Below are 25,439 nucleotides of genomic sequence, written 5' to 3'. Positions count from 1 at the left end.
GTTAGAATGTTAGATCTAACCTCTTTTCTAACATGTTTTCTAACATGGTCTAAAACATACAAAACTCATGAAATTTCATACGGAATTCAGCAAAAATATATTTTATGTTAGATCTAACATTCTAACATAAACATTATTTTTGTCTGATTTTACGAAGAAGTCTTGACAAAACATTTACGATGAAGAAGTCTTGACAAAACATTTACGAAGAAGTCTTGACAAAACATTTACGATGAAGAAGTCTTGACAAAACATTTACGATGAAATCATGAGTTTTCTACGATGTTAGAAAACATGTTAGAAAACGTGTTAGATCTAACATTCTAACATAAACATTATTTTTGGGTCATTTACGCTCATTACGAAGAAGTCTTGACAAAACATTTACGATGAAATCATGAGTTTTCTACGATGTTAGAAAACATGTTAGAAAACGTGTTAGATCTAACATTCTAACATAAACATTATTTTTGTCTGATTTTACGAAGAAGTCTTGACAAAACATTTACGATGAAGAAGTCTTGACAAAACATTTACGAAGAAGTCTTGACAAAACATTTACGATGAAATCATGACAAAACATTTACGAAGAAGTCTTGACAAAACATTTACGAAGAAGAAGTCTTGACAAAACATTTACGAAGAAGAAGTCTTGACAAAACATTTACGATGAAATCATGACAAAACATGAAAACATATATAATTTGTGAAAAGCTCCTGGAAGACCCGTATATATAAAAACTTCATTATACTCATTCATCCTCAGGGCTAGAAGGCACGAAGTGCCTGGAAGCCCCGCTACCTTTTTTTTTTTTTTTTTTTTTTTTTTTTTTTTTTTTTTTTTTTTTTTTTGAATTACTAGATACTAACTACGTAACAGAGCCCTTTTTTAAATAAAATGCTTCAATTTTGAGATATGAAGAAAAAAAGGCTTCCTAGAATTACTGAGATTTTTTTGAAAAAATCTGATTTTAGTTATGTTATATCTATGGTATATCAGTGCTGATTATTTACTCAGATTTGAAAAAAAAAGTCGAAAAATCATGCAGGGACTGTCATTTGTTTAAGCCTAATTTTTATTAAATAATAATAACAATATTATAAGGAGTATATTTGGAATTCTTCCTTCAAATGACTTTTGAGAAAACTGTTCTCAAAAAAATTTGAATTAAACTTCGTAATATTGCTTATTATTGCATATTATGCATAATTGCAATTATTAAAATTGTTGATATAACTCTTTCAATAATTAAGATATCAATGGTTTTGCAGCGCCATAAGCAACACCATATTGTGTGCAATAGTGTAACAGAGAGCTTTTTTTTGATTTTGTTTTTTGGAATATATCGAATTTTGTAAAGTTGTAATATCGATCTTAGATCAACGTGAATGTATTTAAAATTTCACACATTAGTTGGGCTTGTGTAAAATTTTGCATTTAATATTTTGTATAATGAAATTTGGAAAAAATTATCCTCTTTTGTAGAGACTCTCGTATTTTCCTTGTTATGATGATGTTTATTTTGATGATTTGAGGATGTAGATTAAAACATTTTAAGAATCTTTTTGAAATTTCGAGAATGAATATAAGAATATTGACAAAAACTAGGAATTCAAGCATGTGGTGTAATGTACAGCTGATTTCCAGGCAAATGGGAGATTTTCAAGTTTCCAAAAAAATCTTAAAAATCAAAATCTGTCCTAAACTTCATCATTTTTTAGTGACATTTTTTATACTTATTTTTTTAAAATTTTTTTCCTGCATTTGATGTTGAATCTATATTATTTCATAATACAAACTCATTAGGAAGATTTTAGAGCGGCAAAATTGTGTATTAATTAATATGTATATGTATTCATAAAAATATTCATAAATCTGAAAAATGAAGATTCAATAAATTCAAAATGACATTTTTCTTATAATTTCCTCACTATTCACAAAGGCAAGTAAAGTTATTAACTTGTTTGCCTTTTCTTCTAGATGGCAAATAATTTAGATTAAAAATTGATTTTGATTCTAAAATTATACGGTAATTTTAGATACCCCAATCAATATGTCGATAAGAAATCATTTTCTCTGTTGCATATTCTTATTTTTCAATTGTGGATAAGCTATTCATTGAAGTTTGAATAATTCTCAAACATATTCCAATAAGCACATTAATTTTAGAATATAGTAACAATTCATGAATGACCTATCGGTAAGATGCTTGATTGCGGTGCACCTAATTTAAAATGATAATTTTGCTTATGTTGCAAAATCAAAAAAATATATCGTTCCGAAGCCTATTACAGGTATATACCATGTTTCTGATCTCACATATTATTCTCAACTAATATGAAATAATTTCAATTTATAAGTCAATATCCAAGCCTATAATTTTGGGAAATATATTTATTTCACATGAAGATATTATTTCTATTATTTAAATAGAAAAATAAAATAGCAGGAGAGCCTTAACTCAAAAGTAGATTTACAAATGTCAAAAAATTGAATAGTGTCACTTTTGACGAATTTTTGAATATAACACAGTATCACTCTTTGGTCGGAGAGAAGCCTTAAAATTTCAAAATACCATGGTTTTAGATGATTTTCGCGAAAAATGAAATAATAAATACTCCTCATAATATAATGGTTTATTATCTTTCATCAACTCCAAAAAATGTTCAGCAGATATCGAGAAAAAGTACATTACAAATTGAGACTGTCAAAAAATTCTGAAGTTTACTTACGGACTACAGCGCACACTTTAAGTTCGTTATTTTGGATGGAGAAATCCGTTTTATCACTTGAAGAATTCGGGAAAATAGCTGATAAGCCAGAAGAGGCATACAAAGTCGTTGGCGACAAAGCTCTCAAGCTTATTCAAGCTCAAAGACGTGGTGCACTGATTCCAAACGGATTTATTGTAACAAATACTGCCTATCAACAGTTCATGCAAAGTGGAGCAAGAAGAATTACCAGAAAATGTCTGGGATGAAGTTCTTTCCTACATTAAATTGATTGAACAGAAGACAAGCAAAAGATTTGGCTTAAATATTTCACCGATTCTTCTTTCAATTCGCTCTGATAGCAATCCATCATTACCTCTCATGCTTGATTCAATCGTCAACATTGGCCTGAATGATGTCACCGCAATTGCTCTAGAACGTTTGTCTGGTAACAAATCATACGTTTACAGCTCATATTGCGATTTTATCCAATCCTTCTCAACAGTTGCTCTTAACATTGATCCTCACGAGTTTGACGAAATGTTCCAAAAATTCTCAGAATCAAGAAACTTATCGAATACCAATGAATTCAATTCTATCGATTGGATTGATTTAACTAGACTTTACAAGTCAATAGTCGTCCGCCACACAGGAAAAACAATTCCACAAGATCCATTCGAACAATTAAAGCACTCTCTTAAGGCTGTATATCAGAAAATGAATAGTAAGAAGGTTCAAAACTACATTGACTATCACAAATACAAAAACGTCAACTTTTCTTTAATCATTTCACAAATGATTCCCGGAAATATCACTCCACAGTCGTGTGCAGGTATTATATCCACTCATGATCCAATTACAGGCGAACTTACCAACTCAGGAGACTATATTGTCGATGGAACTCTCTTAGATATCATCAAACATCGCGGTCATATGCATCCAATCCAGAATTTGTCACGTCAGATACCAGATGTCAAGAACAAATTGTTCCCAATCTTCACATCTATTGCAGAAAAGTTCGGATCACCAGTTACACTCGAATTTATTTATGATGGCCAACAAGTTTACATTTTGCAGGTTTCTCCTTTAGTTTTCAGCTACAATGGGCTTATGAGATCCGTTGTTCTCTCGAAAAACAAAGGAAAAACACTGAAAGAAGGACTTTCTTTTGTCCAAATCGAAGACATTACTTCTGCAAATCTTCCTGACCTCCAGGATGTATCTGAGCAGCCATTTGCTTCAGGTATCGCTTCAGGACACGGTGCTGTTGTTGGCAAAGCTGTCTTTTGCACAGAAGAATGCGTAAAAAGAGCTAAAAACGGCGAAAAAATCGTTTTATTCAGAAAATCATTGCAACCATCTGATTTCGCTGCAATCTCTGCTGCTTCAGCAATTGTTACAGCGTCAGGCAATCTATACACAGCATCAACATTGATCTGCAGGATGTTGAGAAAGACAACAGCAATTGGTTGCCAAATAAATATAGATGAAAAAGAACAAAAAGTGACAGTTGATGACAAAACCGTCAACAAAGATGATATTGTTTCTATTGACAGTAATGGTAAGGTATACATTGGAGAGCAAGCTCTTGGTAATCCAGGAATTACAGGCGATGCACAACAAGTTTGTGAATGGGCAGATTCAGTTCGTGGAAATCTTAAAATCATTTCTCAAGCGAAATCAGCTGAAGAAGTCACTAAATCAGTTGAAAATGGTGCAGAAGGATTCGCTCCAATTGCCCTGGATGACTTATTGCATGATGTATTACCTGAAATCGCATTGGGATTGCTAAAAGACCACGAGAACCAAGAAATTCTTCAAAAATTGGAGACTTCTATTTCTGAAAATTTGACACAAATTTTGGCTGCTGCAAAAGGATTGGATATTACAGTCAAATTACTCGATAAACCATTATCCGTTTGGCTTCCTGATCTCACTAAATCAGTCCAGGAATTGTCCAGACTCAAAGTCATCAAAGAAAACTCTGGAAACGAAAATCCAAACACATCGACAGAAGTTTCTCAGTCTCAAACAGAAACAGAGAAATCTGAGACAGAAACAGAATCAGAAAAGACGCAGGAAAGCGAGGCGCCAGAACCACCAAAAGAAACAACAGAACAACCCAAAGAAGGCGAAGAGGCTCCAAAAGAAAATACAAAGATCGAATTTTCAGAAGAAAACGAACAAGAACTCCAAAGGTTGACTGAAATTGTCGATATTACAAAGAAGCATAAAGAATCCAATCCATTGATGGGCGTGTGCGGCATAAGAATGAACTTAGTAACACCACATTTGTTGGAAACATCAATGAATGCTATTGTTTCTGCTTGCACTAATTCATCAATTGAAAACATTTCAATTTTGTTGCCAAATGTCACATTAAAACAAGAAGTGTTAAAAGCAACAGAATTGGTTCAGAAAGCCCTTGAAGGAAAGAACTTACATGCAAAAATTGGTGCTGAATTGGGAACTCCTCGAGGATGTTTAGTCACAAAGGAATTGGCCGAAGTTTGCGATTTCTTGACGATCGATTACAACAAATTAGGAATGATTTTGTATGGTATGTGCACCGCAGACTTGGAATCATTCATTCCTCAGTATGAGAAGCTTAATATATTCAAGGATCCATCAAAGAACTTTGATAAAGAAGCTGCTTATGATTTGATTAAGAAAGCAATCAACGAAGCAACTCAAACAAAGAATGATTTGGAGTTTTACATCTATGGCGATAGCTTATCAAGTGATGTCGCTCCTCTATTATGTGAAGCAGGTGTTACTAAGATTATGTCTAAACCAGAAGATGTTGTTCTCACGAAATTCGCGGCTGCACTTCATATCCTCAAAACTCAACAATAAATAAATCAGTTTTAACTTTTTTTAATATGAATTACAACACGCTATTAATAGCTGGTTATAATAACAGAGCCTGAAAAACAATAATTAAATTCTCTATATTTTATATTCCTCCACTTTTTAGCAATGTTTTAACAGGAAAAATTATAATGATAATCACAAAGCTAAAAAACATTTTATTAAAAATATTAAAAAATTGTTAATTATTTCTCTGGTTTTGAATCTGGATTGTGACTTTGCAGTGGATTTGTAGATTCTTCTACTGACTCTTTGTCATTGTGCTCATCTCCTCCTTCTTCTTTTTCTTTCGGCGATAAATCTTCTTGTTTATTTTCATTCTCTTCTTGAGAATCTTCATTAGATTGATCAATATTTTCTTCTGTATGTTCTTCATTTATTTCTCTATTTTGTTCTTCCTCATCTTCCTCTTCGTTCTTTTTTTGCGAATCTGGACTAAATATTTCTTCACGAAGTTGATCAACATCAACAATTCCATCTGTGTATCCAATGTCTTTCATTCTGTAATTGAGTTCTTCAATTCTATGCAAAAGGAAGTCAAGATGAGCTTTGTATTTGATTGGATGTCTTTGAAGTTTCTCTTCTGAGATTTGTATGGCCAACTTTGTTTCGATACCATTTGTAAGTGTTTTACGTTGATCTTTTGCCTCCTTTGTGTTAAGAGGGTTTCGCGATGGAGTCATTGAGTCAATTTCATTCTTAGCTTGAATAACTCTTTGGCGTAAATAGTTTCTCTTCTTGAGAGCTTTATCGTACTGGAACTCTAAATCAACTGCTCGACGGTAACGGTTTGAAGTTACAATTAAAGCAGCTTGATTTCTGCATTGGTCACCAGTACTAAGTGCGTTTAAGTAACTCCTTTGGTACCTTTGCTTCTCGAGCAAGTAATATGCCTTTTCTTTTTGTAATGAAGCAGTAACGGCTGGTTGCGCCTGAGATGTATATTTTTGTAACTCTAGATCTGCTTCCTCTGTCTTATTCTGTAATTCTTCAAGTTCTTTCTTCAGTTGTATTTCCTCTGTTGCACCTTGAGTATCAGAATCCATGAAACTAGCAAGTGCATTTGAATAACCTTCTCTTTCCATAAGTGTACTACGTGCGCGTGCAAGTTCTTCTTCGGCAGATTTCAAATCGTCTTCAGCTTTTGCTCTATCAAGAAATAACTTTGAATATTCTGCTTCAAGATATTCCTTTTCTTTTAATTCATTACCACCTCTCCAATAAAATATCGGCATTTGATGTTGCGATGGAGGACGCTTAGCAAACGGCATTTTTTTCGTCATTCAACTAAAATTTTTACGTTTTTTCACTTTTCGATCAATGTCACTTTTTGGAATTCAGAGAGAGAAATCACATCCTTATAAAGAAGTACTCCAGAAGTGTTTCAACCTCCAATTGAATACAAAGTAAAAAAAGTGAGTGTGGTAGAATTTACGAAAAAGTGATACCAGAAAAGTGACAGTTTGTAAACTTGCATAATTTAAATAATAACCTTAAAACTGGCTATGTTTATTGTACCAATGATTTGATAAAAAGAAAAATCATGGCGCTCGATCAAAATAATGAGAAAAATAAACATGCTAAAATTTTTTTCGAAAATTGTAATGCATGAAAATTCGGTTCACTTCATTTTTGACACTTTACATATCGGATGTATTATCTAAGAATTATATTATAAAAGTTCGTATAAAACGCAATAGAAGAATACAACACAGTATGGGTTCATACAGCTCTTAAAGATCTTTTCGGTGGAAAACCTACTCCAAAATCAATTTGGGACCAGGGTCCTAAATGGACAAAGGACTTAAACCCAAATCCTGAGTTCGAAATACAGCCTCGTAACTAAAAATAAAGTAAAAATACGAATAAACATTTTATTATAATTTAAATAATTTTTTTATTCATAAAGTAATACGATATATAGCTAAGCTATGTAAGGATATTCTGATGCTGAGAGTTTAAGAACTTTAAATTACGTATAGAAAAAAAATTCATTTAATATTTTGTAACATTTTTTAAATTGATAGATAGTTAGATTTTGTAGGGGAAGGTAAGATTCTTTGTGGTAATAATGGTCGTTGAAATTAAAATGAATGTAAGATTTGTGGAGAAATTGTATAAATTTGCATAGTGTTAGATTCAGAATAGGAGCATATGAGCCAGTGATTGTGTCTAATGTATAATTCTTACCCTTTCATTCCCTCGAGAAAGTTCAAAAACTTGGGTGCAATCAGAACTGATTGCACCCAAGTTTTTGAACTTTGTATAAGGAATTGTTGGCTATGATGTACTGATCATGAATCAGTACATCATAGCCAACAATTCCTTCGCAAACAGCGGGAAACTTTGTCTGAATAGTTTAACATTCAGACAAAGTTTCCCGCTGTCAGAGAGGGAATGGAAGGGTAAGAGGTATATATTCATAATGTATACTTCTTACCCGTCCATTCCCTCGAGAAAGTTCAAAAACTTGGGTGCAATCAGAACTGATTGCACCCAAGTTTTTGAACTTTGTATAAGGAATTGTTGGCTATGATGTACTGATCATGAATCAGTACATCATAGCCAACAATTCCTTCCCAAACAACCCGAAATTTGTCTGATTCCACACTAATTTTATTAATTTATCTAAACTTTTATCCTCGTCTACAATTTAATCATCAATAATTATCTCTTGTTCTATTTCACTATTATATATATATATATTTATATGATTTGATTTAAAAAAAATAAATAAATAAATTAATAAATCATTTACTCAAATATATCAAAAGTTTTATTTTTATATATAAAGATAACTACTTTAAAAAAAAATACCCTATATATTTTTGCCATGTAAACTATTTTTGCCATGTAAACTTGTCACTTTTGTCAGAAGTGAAGTGAACCGAATTTTCATGCACAACAATTTTTTTCGAAAATCATGTTTTTTCCGAATGTTTTTCTAAATCCATCAAAAAGTTGATATTAGACCACCAAAGCTATATATGATATGAAGATACCATATGTGATTCTAAATGATCTATATTAATCGAAAAAAAATATATTCCTGTAAAGAAAAAAATGAGTTTTTATTAATTTGGAGGATTAGCAAATCGATAGAACTCTCAGAAAAAATTGAAGACTTTTTAATCCTCGTAGTGCACCCTTAAAGTTTATTTTTTTTTAATTATTTTTTTTATTTTGTAAAGTGTCAAAAAATTTAACGTTAATTTTTAAGTTTATTTTTTAAAAATTATTTTTTATTTTGTGTAAATGTCAAAAATTTATTTTGTAAAATTGACGATAAATAATATTTTTGGTTCCGAGGGGTGTAGACCGAAACAATAAGAATTACCGAAAAAGTGACAAAACATCAAAAACAGGGAGGGGTCTCAATTTTTATTACTTATATTATTTTACAATATTTATATAAATACTCTTTATAATATATTTTACTATAAAATTATACCTCAAATTCAAATATTTAAAATATTATTTACATAATTATCTCAAAATTATATTTTTATATATTATTTTTCATATGTATAAATCATATAATCTATATCTATGCAAATCTCATCTAAATTTTTTTGAAACAAACCGCTACCATTTTATAATGGTCCATTTTAAATTCATCATAAATTCTGGTACATGTTAGTACCAGAGTCTTCAAATCTCAAACACTCTGGTACCAACATGTACCAGACGCGAGTTTCCAATGCCCTCGTACGATTTTCTATTAAGATCTTCTTGAATGAGAAGGTCTTCATAGAAACTCGTACGAGGGCTTCTCTTTTAAATACTCTGGTATCTGCTGGTATCGGAGTCGACTTTACAGCCCTTTCCCCAATTTTGAAGCTGGGGAAAGTTTTCAAGCAATGAAAGGGAAGCTCTCGCTATGAGGTGAAAATCTAGAATTTTTACCTCATAGCGAGTAATCCTTTGTTAATTGCTTGAAAACTTTCTTCAAATTATCAAAATTTCGAGGAAAGTTTCCTTGCTTCAAAGTAGAGATGGAGCCCTTTGAGCCACTGCATATAGGTCAGTGACTCAAAATACTCCATCTCTACTAGAAATCGCCAAAATTTGGGTCGCAATCTTTGAAATGCGACGCAAGTTTTGGCAATTTCGCGAGGGACTTGCTCCATTTGGTGCATAGATTCACACTCTATGCACCAGATGGAACAATTCTTTCGCTGACAGCGGGAAACTTTGTCTGAATAGTTTAACATTCAGACAAAGTTTCCCGCTGTCAGGGAGGGAATTAGAGGGTGGGAGATATATAGATAGACTATAAATCTCTCACCCTTTAATTCCCTCAAGAAAGTTCAAAAACTTGGGTGCAATCAGAACTGATTGCACCCAAGTTTTTGAATTTTGTATAAGGAATTGTTGGCTATGATGTACTGATCATGAATCAGTACATCATAGCCAACAATTCTACCTTTTAACCAAAGATAATTGATTCGTATGTAAAATATTAAGCTAAAATTTCTCTTTCTTTTAGTACACATTCTTCCATTTCGTGTACATGTATCATATATTAAGTACTAGTTATCTATTCTATATCCTTTATCCCAATTTAGATACTCAAAGATAATTCTTTTTCAGAAGAAAAAAAATATTTTCTATTAAACCGTTATTTTTTCAATGTGAGTTTTCAATTTTATTTTTCCTTTTTGCTGCTCAATGCAACATCCTCCACCCGATCCTCCATGCGAGGTTGATCAAGCCATAGGATATTTAGAATATTCTCGTTTTGTTATAGCTGCAGAGCTGCATGGTAACATAAGATTTGTCAAAGACCCACAAAAACTATCAATTGGAACAGGAGTATTAATCTACCACCGATGCGAATACGAAGGCTGCCCAGCAGGCTTTAAATTTATTAAAAATTTCGACAATTACATTTTTAAATCTGCAAACTTAACTCATATTCACTCAGGACCACCACCACAACATAAAAATACACCTACAAGTGGTACTTACCGTGCTTGGATTAAAAAATTTCTCATGAATCACGGAAGTCCACTTAATGCAACACAAGAAGTCAACAAAACGCTTGAAATACCTAAAGATCATACTTGTATTCACATGACTATGAAACAAACTGCAATCAATCAATTGAAATATTATTTACAACAAAAAGATCTTATGAGATCTTTACCAGACATATCTTTAAATCAATTTCAATCTTTACAAAACTATGTTAATCAATGGGAAGATCAACATGATGACCTTATTTATTTTGACATTCAAGGTGAAGATACTGATTTTCCAGACAAATTGGTTTTTATTTACTCTGATAATGATATGATCTCTCAAATTCATGAAAAACCACCAATTTATCACTTAGACTCTACGTTTAAATTAATTATTCATGAATTTCCTTTTTATGTATTAGCTACCAAATTTGCTAATACTCATTCTATCCCTTTGTGTTATTTTATAATATATCCAGATAATAGTGAAAATATTTCTTTTTGCTTAAGTAAATATTTTGAAACAACTCACACAGAACCTGAATTTATCATGTCTGACTGTGCACTAAACATTTTCAACGGGATTAGGAATTCATTTCCGGAGTGCAATATCTTTTGGTGCGCGCTACATGTAATACGCGCACTTAAAAAGAATCTCTCAAAGATAAATGATGAAGAGATTAGATCAGAAGTCGAAAAATTTATGAACATTTTATGTTATTATCGTGATTGCACAGAAGAAGATGCTGCAAAAATGTATAAAGAGCACATTATTGATAAAATTCAAGATCAATTGGAATTTAATCAATACTTTACACGTCAGTGGGACATTCATAAACAACAGTGGATAGCCGCTGCCAGACCAAATGAATTAACCGTTGTGAATAACGTTTCTGAATCTTTATTTAAAAAGATAAAATATCACGATTTTGGCTGCGTTAAAAATCAAAGAATTGATGTTTTTGTCAAAAATCTTTTAGAAGAAGTTGCACCCAATTACTTTTATCGTATTAAAAACGATTTACTTCAAACAGGTTTTATTCCTTCAATTAGAATTCGCGAGCCTCGATTGACAGATTATAAAACAAAATTGAAAAGAGAAGTTCAATCACGTTTATACCAAGTATTAAATTTTGTTCAGAATCAAGAAGCCAATTTGAATCCATTAAGATTTTTATTGGAAAATGCTGAAGAAAAACTTTCTCAAATAAATGAGAAGATACAAAATTCAATTACATATTTAAGATCGTTTGAAATTCCAAATGAATTGTTAGATACGTATATGTTAGAAATTAATGAATTTTGTTATAATTCTCCAGATTATATTTTAGAACATTTCGAAGAATTTTTGGAGGATTTCAAAGAAAAGAATAATTTAATAGACTTAAAAATTTATTATTTTTATTTATTGTGAATTTTAAATTGTCACTTTTTAAGTGTCACCCCCTATTGAAAGTGTCACTTTTTGGGTGTCACTTTTTCGGAAATTCTTATATACTCGGTGTAGACCCTTGGTACCAAAATTATGGATACTAACTAGGGATTGATGGTACATTTCTCCTTCTGCGTTCAAGATTTGATGACGTGTTTTACCTTGAGTTGAAGCTTTTATTCATTCTCAAAAATATGAGAGATTATAAACATTTAAATTTTATTTCTCAGTCAATACTATGCCAAAAGGATATTCAGCAATTTTTGGGGTAGGGACTTTTGGGGGAGCGACCGAAGGGAGCCCCCAAAAAAATCCCTACCCCAAAAGTGAATAACATTTTGCAAAAATGACACACAAGTTCAACAAGAATTTTCATGTTGAAAATATGTTTCTCTTAGTTATATCATGTCTACCAAGCTTTTCGATTTGTTTATGGCCATATAATGATAACATAATAAATACTAATTGTAGTATAACATCTTTATTCACAGAAATTACGGATTCTTGCGGATTTCATCAAGGAGTTCCAGAAAATGCAATAATAGATACTATGCGGATTATATGGAAAAACATTCCCGAGTCTTCAAGCGTGTTCGTATTATATGATCAATTCCAATTTTGGGATGGAACAACAAAAATTAACAATAACATTAACTTGAATAACAACAGAATATACCATCTACGGAATTGCTATGTATCTGGTTATGGTGCCGTATTTTTTGAAGATAAATTTATTAATTCCACACTTCCATATGAATCATTAAGGGCCATTTACAAACCTCTCTCTGGAAAAGTTATAGCACATCGTAATCTTGTTATAAACACTGGACATTATGCTTCAATGAATTTCGGTCATTTTCTACAAGATACAATATCACCTTTGATACAATTTCCAAAAGAAATTTTGAAGCAAGCAACCGTTTTCACTTGCAACTCACATAAATATCTAATGGATACGTATCTTCCCCTTTTTGAATTTAAAGAAGCAATTACAATGACGGGAAATGAGTGGTTATATGCAAAAGAATTATATATCAATTTAAATCCAAGGTGTCATGTTGCTCATCTCGGTCCTTGCTGGCATAAACTTACCCTTCTAATAAGGAAAAAGTTTAACTTAACGAATGCAAAGCCTTATAGGTATGTTTTATCCCAAAGAAATCATAACGGAAATAGAACAGCTCGATACATTCACAATTTGAATGATATATTTAATAGTGTTAAACGCGTTTATCCAGATATTAATTTTGAAATATTTCTCCTTGATAATAAGCCATTAAACGAAACAATAAAGGTCTGGTCAACAACAAAGATTTTATATACAGTTTGTGGTTCTAATTGTTTCAATTGCATTTTTTTCCATCCAACTACTATATGCATCATTGTGTTTGATGAGCTATTTGATAATTCAGCCCTAGCAGTGGTTGCAGCAAACTTTCATAAAGTTATTCTTTATCAAGAGCCAAGTATCAAACATATTTATTCATACAATATATTGAACATTTCAAGAGCTCTTTCAGCTTTCAAAATTGCAATACACCTGGATAAATATGGAGTTTGGCCTAATGAAACTTATGGAAAGTTCTTTATATAGTAGCCATTTTTTTACTTTAAAAAAGTGACGTGGGCAATTATGTCACGTGCTCGTTTTAATAAATTCCTTATAAAACATATCTCCTTTCTATTTTTAATAAATTTGAAATTATGTAACATTTACATCAGATATTGATTACTGATCATCATGTTAGACTTGGTTCATTCAGACTTTTTTCGTGAACCGAAATGACACGATGACGAAACCACTATACTTAGATTTGGTGACTACCTTATATAAAAACGATATGTGGTGTTTGGCCGGACGATAACCTCAAAAGATATGAATTGTGCACATGTTCGATTGTTCCGTACCGAAATGCATCACTAGAAAAGTGGCAAAAAGTGACACTTACTCTTATTTTGCGCGGCAATTTTTCTAAGTTATTTTGTTAAGCTAAATGTGTTATATATCAAATCAGCTTTATAAATATTATAGAAAAGTTTATTTTTATTTTTAATTATTATTATTATTTTTTAAATTAAAAGAAAACATTAGAATTATATGGATATATTTAAATTAATTATAAAAATAAAATTGAATATATTGAAGTTTGAGTTTATAGGTATACAAATTTTAGAGGCATTTTGGCTGAGAACTATGGTTTGCGAGGTACATAGATAGAATCAGTACCTCGCAGGCTATAGTCCCCAGCCAAAATGGCTAAAAATTGTTGTGCATGAAAAATAGTGTGACTTCACTTCTGATAAAAAGTGACACTATTTGACAGTTTTTGACATCTATTTGTCAGATTTGAAAAATGGAGAATAATGATGTAAGGTATACACTAATTAAAATTATTTGAGATTAAAATTTGAAGTGAAAATAAAATTTTTTTTTAAAAAAATCATTAATATGTGATGTTTTAAATTTGTTATTATTATTTAATATCTGAAACTATTGAATTATAACAGTTTATATGTTCTCAATTTAAAAAAATTGTGAAGAATTTATATTTTTGGAGAAGGGTGTTTAACATTTGTGAGTGAGAATGCAAGGAGAAGTTTGGTGTTTTAAGGCTAAGTTAATATAGATTTGCTATTGCTATATATGTGAATATGTTGTGTTATAATACAAGATATAAAAATATTTTATTAAAATTTTCGACGCCATATAGAGAACTATAGTCTGCGAGGTACTGATTCTATTTATGTGCCTCGCAGACCGTAGTTCTCAGCCAAAATGGCTAAAAAATGGGTGCAATGTAAAAAATTGCACCCAATTTTTAGCCATTTTGGCTAGGAATTGGAGGGTGTGAGTACTATCGTTTGTAATAGTTTCTCACACCCTCTAATTCTTCGTATATACACATTATAAAATCATTCAAAACGATACACATATTTTCTAAAAAACAATCCGAAAATTTTATTATGATAATTTATTAAACTTTAATCTAATTCTTAAACCAATTGAATATATCGAATAACACAATTAATTGAATACATATTTTGAATTTGAAAAGAAAAATTAATAAAAATAAAAAACTGAACTTTATTAAAATAAAGAAAAGTTATGAAAAGAAGTTTGAAAACAATAAAAAAATAATGTGATTCTTGATAAACGATTTTTATTTCGACAATTATTAGAAAGGATTATGATAGAGTTTGTAAAATATGTTCGATCTGTGTATGTCAAATCGTGCCAAGTTAAGTATACTAGGGACACAAATTGAGACGAGAAAAGCAAATTGAGAGGAAAAAACCTTTCAAAATGTTGTAAACTTTTGAATTTTAGCCCAAAAATCGCGTTCTTATTTTTGACCTATTCAATTAATAATTTTAGTTTAAATAAAAAATAATTGTTTAGTCTAACGACGACATTCTTTTGGAATAGGAAACAAGATGATTTAAGGGTGCACCCGTATGTACGTTTATTTGAGAGGAGGAGGATTACCCTCTCAATTTTGAGGGATTCGTTAGTTTATTTTCTCGATGAATATGCAATAAAATTTGATTTTTACCTTATCAATATACTTCATATAATGTACACATGTTCATGTAAAAACTTTTTTCCAAAATCCTCAGGAATTAAGGGATTTTTAAATTTTAAGAATTTTTTTCGAATTTTTTCGAAAAAAAAATATTTTCAGAACAGCCTTAACGGCTAAGATTTAGGAACAATGTTAAGTATCAAAAAGAAAGGAGGTCTGATATAGACAACATATATCGTTGAAGGTTGAAAAAATCTCTAATATTTGAGCCCAAAATTTCAAATTTTAATTTTTTGAAAAAAGAGGCCACCCGTATGTACGTTTATTTGAGAGGAGGAGGATTATATTTTTGAAAGGGTGAAACATTATGAATATGTTAATTATATAATAATATGTATTATTATAAAAAAGAAAAAATAAACCACGTTAAAATTTTTCTTTCTTGATTTTTTACAAAATCTACTTAGAATTATGCAAAATATGACTAAATAATTATAAATTTCAAGTTAAATTTTAATTTTGATAAATAATTTAAATTTCAAAATATCAAGTTCAGTTCGACTATGTATGTAGTAATTCCTCAATAAAGTGCCAAAACCCTATTAAAATATATGAACATTTTCAACATTTTAATGTTTTTATTTAAAAATTTGATGGAATATGAGCTTCAAACAATTATTATGTAAATAAAAATAATTAAATATATGTATTGATTCGTATTACAACCGTAGTAAGTCGATTCTTCCTTTCTTCTACTGAGGTTTGAATTTGATTTCGAATTGTAAAGAGATTCAAAGGAAAAATACTAGCGGATAAAAACTACCTCCATGAAAGGGTCATAATGGACTCAAGTTGTATTTTTTGATATTTTTTGCTTTTCGAGCCTAAATAGGTAGCCAAGATAATGCCTAAAAATAAGGTTCTAAATTCTGAAGTTTACATGATCCTCTCGTGTGCACCCTTAAAGACTTCAAATTTTTTCAGTTCGTTATTTTGGTGATACACAAATAAAATTAGAATCACCAATATATGTCTTATAGAATAAGGGTTTCGTTTTGCGAAAAAAACGTACAATACGCAATTTCGCTAAAAAAACATTTAGCTAGCAATTTCGACCTTTGACTCCACTTAAGACGTCACTTTTTTAATTTTGCGGTATCATATTTTTGGAAAATCTTTATGAATATTATATAAAAAATCTCTTTAATATCTATATTTCATATTTTTATCGATTTTTAAGGTTTTTGCGAAAAGTATTCAATTATTTTTGCTATTTGGTCGGGTAAATGTCAGATTTGCGACATTTTCTGATATGATATTCAGATTCTACGTTGATAATAATGCTTATAGAACCCTCTTGCTATTGTGTCAAAATTGCGAAACCGATAGCAAAAATATCTCGCAATATCAAAATTGAGATATTGAGTGAATTATGCATTATAGAGATTAAAAATCTGATTTGTGAAAACATCTCATCAGTTTCTAGCTAATTCAAAAATCTTTACTATCTTATTCGATTAAAATGAAAAGGGAATAGTTTCATTATGCTTTAAATGACAGCCTTATAATATAATCATAGTTTTCGCTCAATATGCAGCATTTTTTTTTCGAAATCTATGGTCAATATCCTAAATACTGATTGCTTTGCATTCATATCTCTTACATTTTCTATACCCACATCACTATTCGTTGCTATTCCTATCTTTTTCATTTTTGTTTGTTTCTCATAATTTCTCAAAAAACATGATAACTTGATATTTGTAAATATCATACTTTATAACGTAAATAAGAACTTGACCTATTAAGAAAAGCAGTAATGAAAAGAAAATCTGAAATTCATAAAAATTACAAGTTTCTGATGACAATTAGCTTAATTAAACCAGGTACAAGATTATATAATTGTATTTTCTATCCAATTATCCATATAATATCTTATCCAGAAAAAATAACTTGATCAATACCAAATGATTTTTTAACTAGTAAATAAAGTATTTTCTTTACACACACATTGTATATCATAGTTTTTTTTTGGCAAACCCAAATTTTAGCTAAAAGTGACAGGGAAAAAAACGTTTAGTATTAAAAAAAAAGACCGATGAGAGCTTCGTTCGAAATATAGAGGGAACTGAGAATGCGCAACCATTCTCAGGGAATATTGGATGCTATTCCCGTTCCCTCTGTATGGAAAATTGAGGTTTTCAAAGGGAGTTAAAATAATATCAAATTTATACTAATTTACTTCAAAATACAAAAGTATTTGACAGCTAAAATTAGTTACTTTAGCAAGCCTATCAATACCCTTTTACGATTATTGCTACTTTTTCGAAATAAAAGTAAAAACAAATTTATACTAATTTACTTCAAAATACAAAAGTATTTGACAGCTAAAATTAGTTACTTTAGCAAGCCTATCAATACCCTTTTACGATTATTGCTACTTTTTCGAAATAAAAGTAAAAACAAATTTATACTAATTTACTTCAAAATACAAAAGTATTTGACAGCTAAAATTAGTTACTTTAGCAAGCCTATCAATACCCTTTTACGATTATTGCTACTTTTTCGAAATAAAATAAATTTATTATCAAAAACCTTTTTTTTCTTAGTAAAAATAAACGAAATTTTTTACCTTATGAACTTTTGATGGAAATATGCAAATTTAAAATAATAAAGAAAGCCGCGAGCGAAGCGATCGGCTTAGTTCGAAGATTTTGATTCAAATCTTTGCTGATCTGTAATTCGCGGAAGCCGCGAGCGAATCGAGCGGCTTAGGTCTAAGATTTTGATTCAAATCTTTGCTTATATTCCTTAAATTCTTTATGAAACTCACAACAGTTCCATAAAAAATTTTAAATTCTAAACTGTCGAAATTACCGATCGGTAATCACACCCTTCATGGGTGTGTCACTTTTTGCAGGTGTGTCACTTTTAGCTAAAATTACCCCTACTTAGGGTTGTTAGATTCCCGACGATAGGTGTCTTGGAAGATTTGCCTGGTGTCATCATAGTGTCTTTAAATCAAAAATTTTATTTTGGAGTTAGTTTTATTGATTTTTCAATAAAAAACATTTCTAAAACAAGAAAATAAAACGATAAAATATTTATATTTTATATAAGGATCTTATATATTTAAAATAAATATCATTTTATTTTTTTCATTGGTGTCTGTCAAACCATAATACACTATTCAAAAATTCAATGTGTCTTGTGGTTTCAAAAGACACCTTCAAATTGAACGATAGCACAGACACTATTGAATTTTACCCATTTTATTGAGTTTTTACCCTTTTTATTTTTAAGAATTAATGACTGAAACAGCCGTTTTGCTATGACCTCAATCACTTTTATTTATTATTTTAAATATTATTTAATTTTATTATTTGAATAGGCCAACTTATATTTGAGAAGCTCAATTTGAGACCACTTAATACATTGAAATATCATAAATATTGAAATATTAAAAAGTGTATTTCAAAATATTGAAATTATAAAAATTTATAATACTGAAATTGAGACAAATTAATAAATTCAATGTGTTTTTTTTGAAATAACTCTCAAATATTATTGTTTTGTTTATTTAATGATGAATAAATATGATTGCTTTAGTCAAACATAAAACTAATTTAAGTTTAAAATAATGAAAGGATAATTTGATCGTTTTTTAAAATACAATTATTTTTGATGATTTGCAAGAATCTTTGAAAAGAATATAATATAGGTTCTGTTTTTGTAAAATTTATCCAAATCATGTATTACATAAATTACGATTAAAACGATGAAAGAACCAAAAAGTGTGTTTTGTGTTTTCTTGTTGCGTGTTGGATGCGGGATCCTGTTATTTCTGAAATCGACAAAAAATTTGGAAATTTAATTTCCGAAATCGAAATTATATTAATGTTTTTAATATTCTTATATCAAAAGTGTTGCATGCTAAGTTCGGTCAACGATAGAAATTGAGTGGAAATTAATCATCGAGGAAGTACGATTATGTAAAGTAAAAAATGTTGTGGGATTTTTAATATTATATATTATTTTATAATAAATTTTTTTGAGTCATTTTAAGAAGCACATACCGTAGGTTGAATAGCCCGAGACCAATTTCAAAGGTCGTGTACCAATAAAAAATTTTGAATCAATTTACACAACGTGCCCATTTTACTCACTCAATATTTGAGAAAATAATTCAATTTTGAGAAGAATGGTCCTCTGCGTTTTGAGTGAGTGACGAAAAAAATCTCAGAAAAATTGAATGAGTTTTTATGGCCATGAACCAAATTTGTGAAGTTCCCGTTTAAAAAAAATGCAACCAAGAACACGAATTCCCGAGTTTGCAGAATTAGAAAACTATAAAAATCTTGGGCTATTGACCCAGATGCAACTCGATTTACTCTATCGAAGAGTAAATGGCGAGTCTTATCAACAAATACGGAATGTTTACTCAATTTCAAAGACGACAGTAGCACGCGCAATCATGCGCACTGCTACTTGTCGTTCATGGACAAAAGGTCAGTCAGGGGGTGGTATGACCCATTTGTCACTACCAGATGAAATGCAGTTCAAAAAACTTGTTCAAGAGATGGCAGACGACTTGAACTGTATTACAACATCAATGGCCATTGCTGTCTGTACGGAATTACAAAATAGGAGATTAAAATTTGCGGCGCGGGTACTAATCGCTGCAAGATGCCCGCATCTTCTAGCGAAGCTCGATGATTACTGCCCATCGCCATCCCGTGGCTGGCTTAATCATATCGCCACAAGATTGTCAATTCGGATTGTGAGCTCCCAAACTATTGATATGCTCCGACGCTCTACCTGTGACGCAAACCATATTCGCCACAATCCGAATTACAATTATTTTTGGTTTTATATTTTTTGTGAGCTGCATAATGGAGTGAGGAAGCATCTTGATGAAGAGAGGAAGCACCTTGATCAAGAGAGGAAGTACTTTGAAGAAGAGAGGAATCACTTTGTTGAAGAGAGGAAGCATCTTGATCAAGAGAGGAAGCACCTTGATGAAGAGAGGAAGCTGCATGATGGATGCATGATGGAGTGAGGAAGCATCTTGATGAAGAGAGGAAGCGTAAGAACCGATAACATTTACAAAATATTAAATTTATTTTGTAAATTTTCCAAAAGCCTTAGTACCAATGTAATATAAATGCTCCAAAAATACCATCCCTCCTTCCAAAAGCGTAAGAACCGATAACATTTACAAAATATTAAATTTATTTTGTAAATTTTCCAAAAGCCTTAGTACCAATGTAATATAAATGCTCCAAAAATACCATCCCTCCTTCCAAAAGCGTAAGAACCGATAACATTTACAAAATATTAAATTTATTTTGTAAATTTTCCAAAAGCCTTAGTACCAATGTAATATAAATGCTCCAAAAATACCATCCCTCCTTCCAAAAGCGTAAGAACCGATAACATTTACAAAATATTAAATTTATTTTGTAAATTTTCCAAAAGCCTTAGTACCAATGTAATATAAATGCTCCAAAAATACCATCCCTCCTTCCAAAAGCGTAAGAACCGATAACATTTACAAAATATTAAATTTATTTTGTAAATTTTCCAAAAGCCTTAGTACCAATGTAATATAAATGCTCCAAAAATACCATCCCTCCTTCCAAAAGCGTAAGAACCGATAACATTTACAAAATATTAAATTTATTTTGTAAATTTTCCAAAAGCCTTAGTACCAATATAATATAAATGCACTAAAAACCCAAATGCCAATAGCATGTATTCAAAAAATGCAATTCAATACAAATTTGATTGCATTTTTTGAGATGGAAGTGTATCTGAATTCACAATTGTAATCCACGAATACACTTCCATCTCATTGATAAGAGGCTAATGTTTTTCTCATTAATAAGGCGCTGTTGGCCTCTATCCATAGCCGAAGTGATATTAACGTATGTTAACGTACAAAGTAAAAACATGTTTTTTCTTTTTAAAATCATTTAGTAATTAATAATATTTAGCACTCATAGTAAAAACATTAAAATTTATAAGAATCGTTATGAAGAAAAATTGAGAACTTATGATTTTTATTTAAGAAAATGATTAAATAATATATAAATAACCATATAAACAACATTTTAGATTCCTCTGAAAAGGGTATCTCAAATTGGTCTATGACCAATTGAATGGTTCGCCGGTTATTCAAGGTACGGTATAATTTTTTGAATTTAAAAATTAAAGTAGTGTCAAACGAATTTATTACTTAATTTAATACTCAGATTTCTTAAAATTAATGAAAAAAAGGTTTTGTGAGAACTTTTGAGAATGGTTTTCAAATTCCATTATTGAAAATATATAGGTATTGTATGAAATTCAAACTCTATATTTATTAAAATTCTAAATTTTTAATAAAATAACTTTTCAGAGGAATATGATTTTGAATGGTTGATTAATAAGTATAAAAATGTCTACGATTTTAAGGAGGGAATTGTTCCTTATGAGGTATACATCATAACTATATACCTCATAAGGAACAATTCCCTCTTGATAGCTGGGAAACTTTCTCTGAATAACTTATCATTTGAAGAAAGTTTCCCAGCTATCTATTAGAAACTAAAGGCTGTGAGGCACTAATATATAATCAATGCCTCATAGCCTTTAGTTTCTTATTAAAAACGAGAAAACTTGTTCGAAATGATAAACAATTTCGAACAAGTTTTCTCATTTTAAGGAGGGAATTGTTCCTTATGAGGTATATAGTTATGATGTATACCTCATAAGGAACAATTCCCTCTTGATATCCTGGATATTTTTGAATATATTTTTTAATTAAAGTTCCCAAAAGTATTATCAAAAGTGATTTTTTTAAAAATATCTCCAATTAATTAACTAATTAAAAGTATTATATTTTTAAAATTAAATAGTTTTTCAATTTTTTTGAAGGAATTGAGATACTTCCCACGACAATAAAATTGAGAGGTTTACATTATGACTGATCTTAGCATGCAACAAAAGGATTAAAGTTCATTTAGAGAAAAACAATTCTTCTTCTTCAATCTATTGGCGCATTTATTTCTACACGCCAATAAGGAAGGGAAAATTATAAGACACCATGGTGTCTTCAAAACGCTAATTTTTGATATTTTTAACAACCCTACCCCTACTCTTATATAGAATTTTATATAAAAAATGCAGTTAAAATTTTCTGAGGGCAAAACTTTTTCGCGAATATTAGAATTTCGCCAGTTTTAAAATTAAAAAATGTGCTAATGCATTGCATTAATCAATATTATAGCAACAATTTGATTAAAAATTTTCTGAGGGCAAAACTTTTCCGCGAATATTAGATTTTTGTAAGTTTTAATGTTAAAAATGAGACGATACCATGTGAGGTGAATTTTTCCCATACCACGATCGTCCTTTTGAACAGTATGCAGTGGCAAAGGTTGATATTCAGACCTGATCTTTTAGGGGCAGATGCGCTATATATGTGCGCATCTAAACGTGTAGCAATGAATGGAAAATATTTTTGGACCCAAGTTATTCACATTATAAATTTATCAAAAGTCAATATTTAGATCAAATATTCTTATGCGCATATTATATAGCCTTCATATAACAATATTATATATGTGACATATGAATATCTCACAACTTATAGTATGACATCTTATATAACTAATTCAAATATCGAAATATGAATATAAAAATTGTGTCACGATATATTATTGGTGAATTTATGAATGAGTAGAGTAGAGTGCCCCCCAAATTTGGAAATTAAAAAAGTGACTTACCCAAATTTGGAAGTACCAAAATGGGTAATTTAAGTTTTTTTGATCAATATGAGCTCTTTTTCATTATTTATAGCGTCATCATATAGCCTATACATTCACTCAATACCTCTCTGACTCTTAGCCAAAAACAGATTTTTGCACATAGTATATAACTTATATCCTTTCTCATATTTTGGAATTTGGACTTAATATCTATCAGCGCATATAGTATAATGGCACACAAATATGGCTATAGTGTGTTTTATTAGAAAGCTTACAAGAAGTTGTAATTCAATAAACTATCTAATTCACATATTTGTTTTTGAGACATATAAAGATATGTAGATTGATATTTGGTATGAGTGGGAATGTATGGTAATGTGATGAGTGGTAGGAAGTGAGAAGATAACAAAGATGATAAAGAATTTGTATCAAAAGTGGTGATTTTGGTGGGGGAGAGGTTCATGTTGTATGGCAAGAGGGTTCATTATGTTTGGATGAAAGATATTAGACAGATAGTGAATATGGAGAGAAATAGTTTGTGATTGCGGCAGAAAGACCTGGAAGGGGGTCCTTTCTCAAGGTCAGGGCCCCCTTCTAGTCTTTCTGGTGCCGGAAGGAGCGCTTCTGACCGGTCTGGGCGCTCCTCCCGGCACCATCTTTGCATTTTGCAATTGTCGCAATTCGAAACAAAGTTCGCCCGAAAGACCGGGAAAGGGTCCTTTCTCAAGGTCAGGGCCCCTTCTCGGCTTTTTGGTAATCTGGAGTCAAATATCATTTATATAATTTTTTACTTATATTTGTCACTTTTTTAAACGTAAAATGGAGTGGGTCTTCCTATCTTATCATCAACCCACTCCCGGCCCTATTTGAGTTTATGAACAAACTCAAATAGGGCCGTTAAACATAAAATTATATTACAGTGGCCGCCTATCTATTAGAGATAGGCGGCCACATTTCAACATCCTCAGAAATGCGCTAAAATTCAAAATAATGGCAGCCACATATTTATATGTGGCTGCCATTCGATATTTACATTGTTTAAAACTTGTTTTTTCAGGTAACGTCGATGAATTTTGACGTTACCTGAAAAAACAAGTTTTAAACAATGTAAATCGCAAATTTACAAATACGATCACACAAAAGTATATTATCTTTTGTTTTTGAGTCTGGCCTTCGAATCATAAATATGACCAGACTCAAAAACAAAAGATAATATACTTTATCGTTCATTCTACGAAAGACCTTCAAGGAAAGGTCTGTTTTCCTTATCTTTTGAGTGGGAGTCTCAAAACTTTTTGAAACTTCCATTCAAAAGATATGGAAAGCAGACCTTTTCTTTATTGAAATACGAAAGTCCCCCTCAATAAATTACATTACGATACATATCTTCTAAAACTTTTGTTTTATAAGATATGCCGAATCTCAAAATACAGAAGTGCACATATAAAATATACGAACTTACGATATGCATGAGATGGATAAACCATACACATGCTTCTACTCCTTTGGTTTTGAAAATTAAATAAAATTTTTCTTATATACAAATTATTACGCCATTTTACTACTATCACTCATATATACACTAGTATATAAAGTGATCTATCATTATATCACTGAACTTTAGGTTTAATAATTTTAAATAAATTCTCAAAATCCTATCCTATTTCTATATTCTGCTTCAGCGCACATAGTATATAGTATACCAAATTCATATCCTTAATATTACATTCAAATTCCAAACTTGACCAAATTATATAATATAAAATATCTTACACTTTTGATATCTGACTAAAATAAGTATCAAATATTCATATATAGGAAACATACAATTGAATACTATAATTATTCCAAAAATTGTAAGAATATGAGATTATGCAATCTTATGCAACATCAAGTTGGATTCAATCTTGATATATGTTAATGCCTAGTGGTAGTACTGATATTTCACCATAGGCATTATAGGTCTATCTATAACAGAAAAAAAGTGCCAACTCGGGGCAGTGGAAATGATTTTCCCGAGTTGGCGCTCCTCAATTAGAATCCCTCTGGCGCACTCCAATCACTAGAACTTGGTTCTCCCCTTGTATATTCCCCCTCCCAGGTGGGAGATGGGTGAGGAAATTGAATGGTTTACATTGAAATTTAAATAGTTTACAAGCTCCCCTCCCACTGGGAGATGGGAGCATGT

At 30.6% G+C, this 25,439-nt stretch overlaps 3 protein-coding genes and 1 pseudogene across 4 annotated transcripts, besides 6 other annotated features; 3 read left to right on the top strand and 1 right to left on the bottom strand.

Moving 5' to 3' along the window:
* Positions 1–2,710: 2,710 nt before the first annotated feature.
* Positions 2,711–2,751: a mobile genetic element.
* Positions 2,752–2,757: 6 nt separating this feature from the next.
* TVAGG3_0737210 lies at positions 2,758–5,570 on the top strand (annotated as a pseudogene). The gene has a single exon: positions 2,769–5,568. A coding segment is annotated over exon 1 (2,800 nt).
* A 112-nt stretch (positions 5,571–5,682) lies between these two features.
* TVAGG3_0737200 (uncharacterized protein) lies at positions 5,683–6,883 on the bottom strand (the record flags this gene model as incomplete). Its single annotated transcript, XM_001289240.2, has 1 exon — positions 5,769–6,818. One exon carries the CDS (start codon positions 6,816–6,818, stop codon positions 5,769–5,771), a length of 1,050 nt encoding a protein of 349 aa, XP_001289241.2.
* Positions 6,884–7,756: 873 nt separating this feature from the next.
* Positions 7,757–8,186: a mobile genetic element.
* A 717-nt stretch (positions 8,187–8,903) lies between these two features.
* Positions 8,904–12,047: a mobile genetic element.
* On the top strand, positions 11,251–11,961 carry TVAGG3_0737180 (zinc ion binding protein family; the record flags this gene model as incomplete). The annotated part of the gene is made up of 1 exon (XM_001302097.1): positions 11,251–11,961. One exon carries the CDS (start codon positions 11,251–11,253, stop codon positions 11,959–11,961), a length of 711 nt encoding a protein of 236 aa, XP_001302098.1.
* A 3,376-nt stretch (positions 12,048–15,423) lies between the features above and the next one.
* Positions 15,424–16,464: a mobile genetic element.
* Positions 16,465–17,533: 1,069 nt separating this feature from the next.
* Positions 17,534–18,452: a mobile genetic element.
* Positions 18,453–19,803: 1,351 nt separating this feature from the next.
* On the top strand, positions 19,804–20,280 carry TVAGG3_0737140 (DDE endonuclease family; the record flags this gene model as incomplete). Its single annotated transcript, XM_001287067.1, has 1 exon — positions 19,804–20,280. A coding segment is annotated over one exon (477 nt), but the record flags the coding sequence as incomplete, so codon positions are not given.
* Positions 20,281–21,959: 1,679 nt separating this feature from the next.
* Positions 21,960–22,072: a mobile genetic element.
* Positions 22,073–25,439: the final 3,367 nt, after the last annotated feature.

The sequence above is a fragment of the Trichomonas vaginalis genome, chromosome III (genome assembly GCF_026262505.1).
Source record: "Trichomonas vaginalis G3 chromosome III, whole genome shotgun sequence".
In the NCBI taxonomy this organism is placed as follows: domain Eukaryota; phylum Parabasalia; order Trichomonadida; family Trichomonadidae; genus Trichomonas; species Trichomonas vaginalis.
This window is presented reverse-complemented; position numbering and strand designations above follow the sequence as displayed.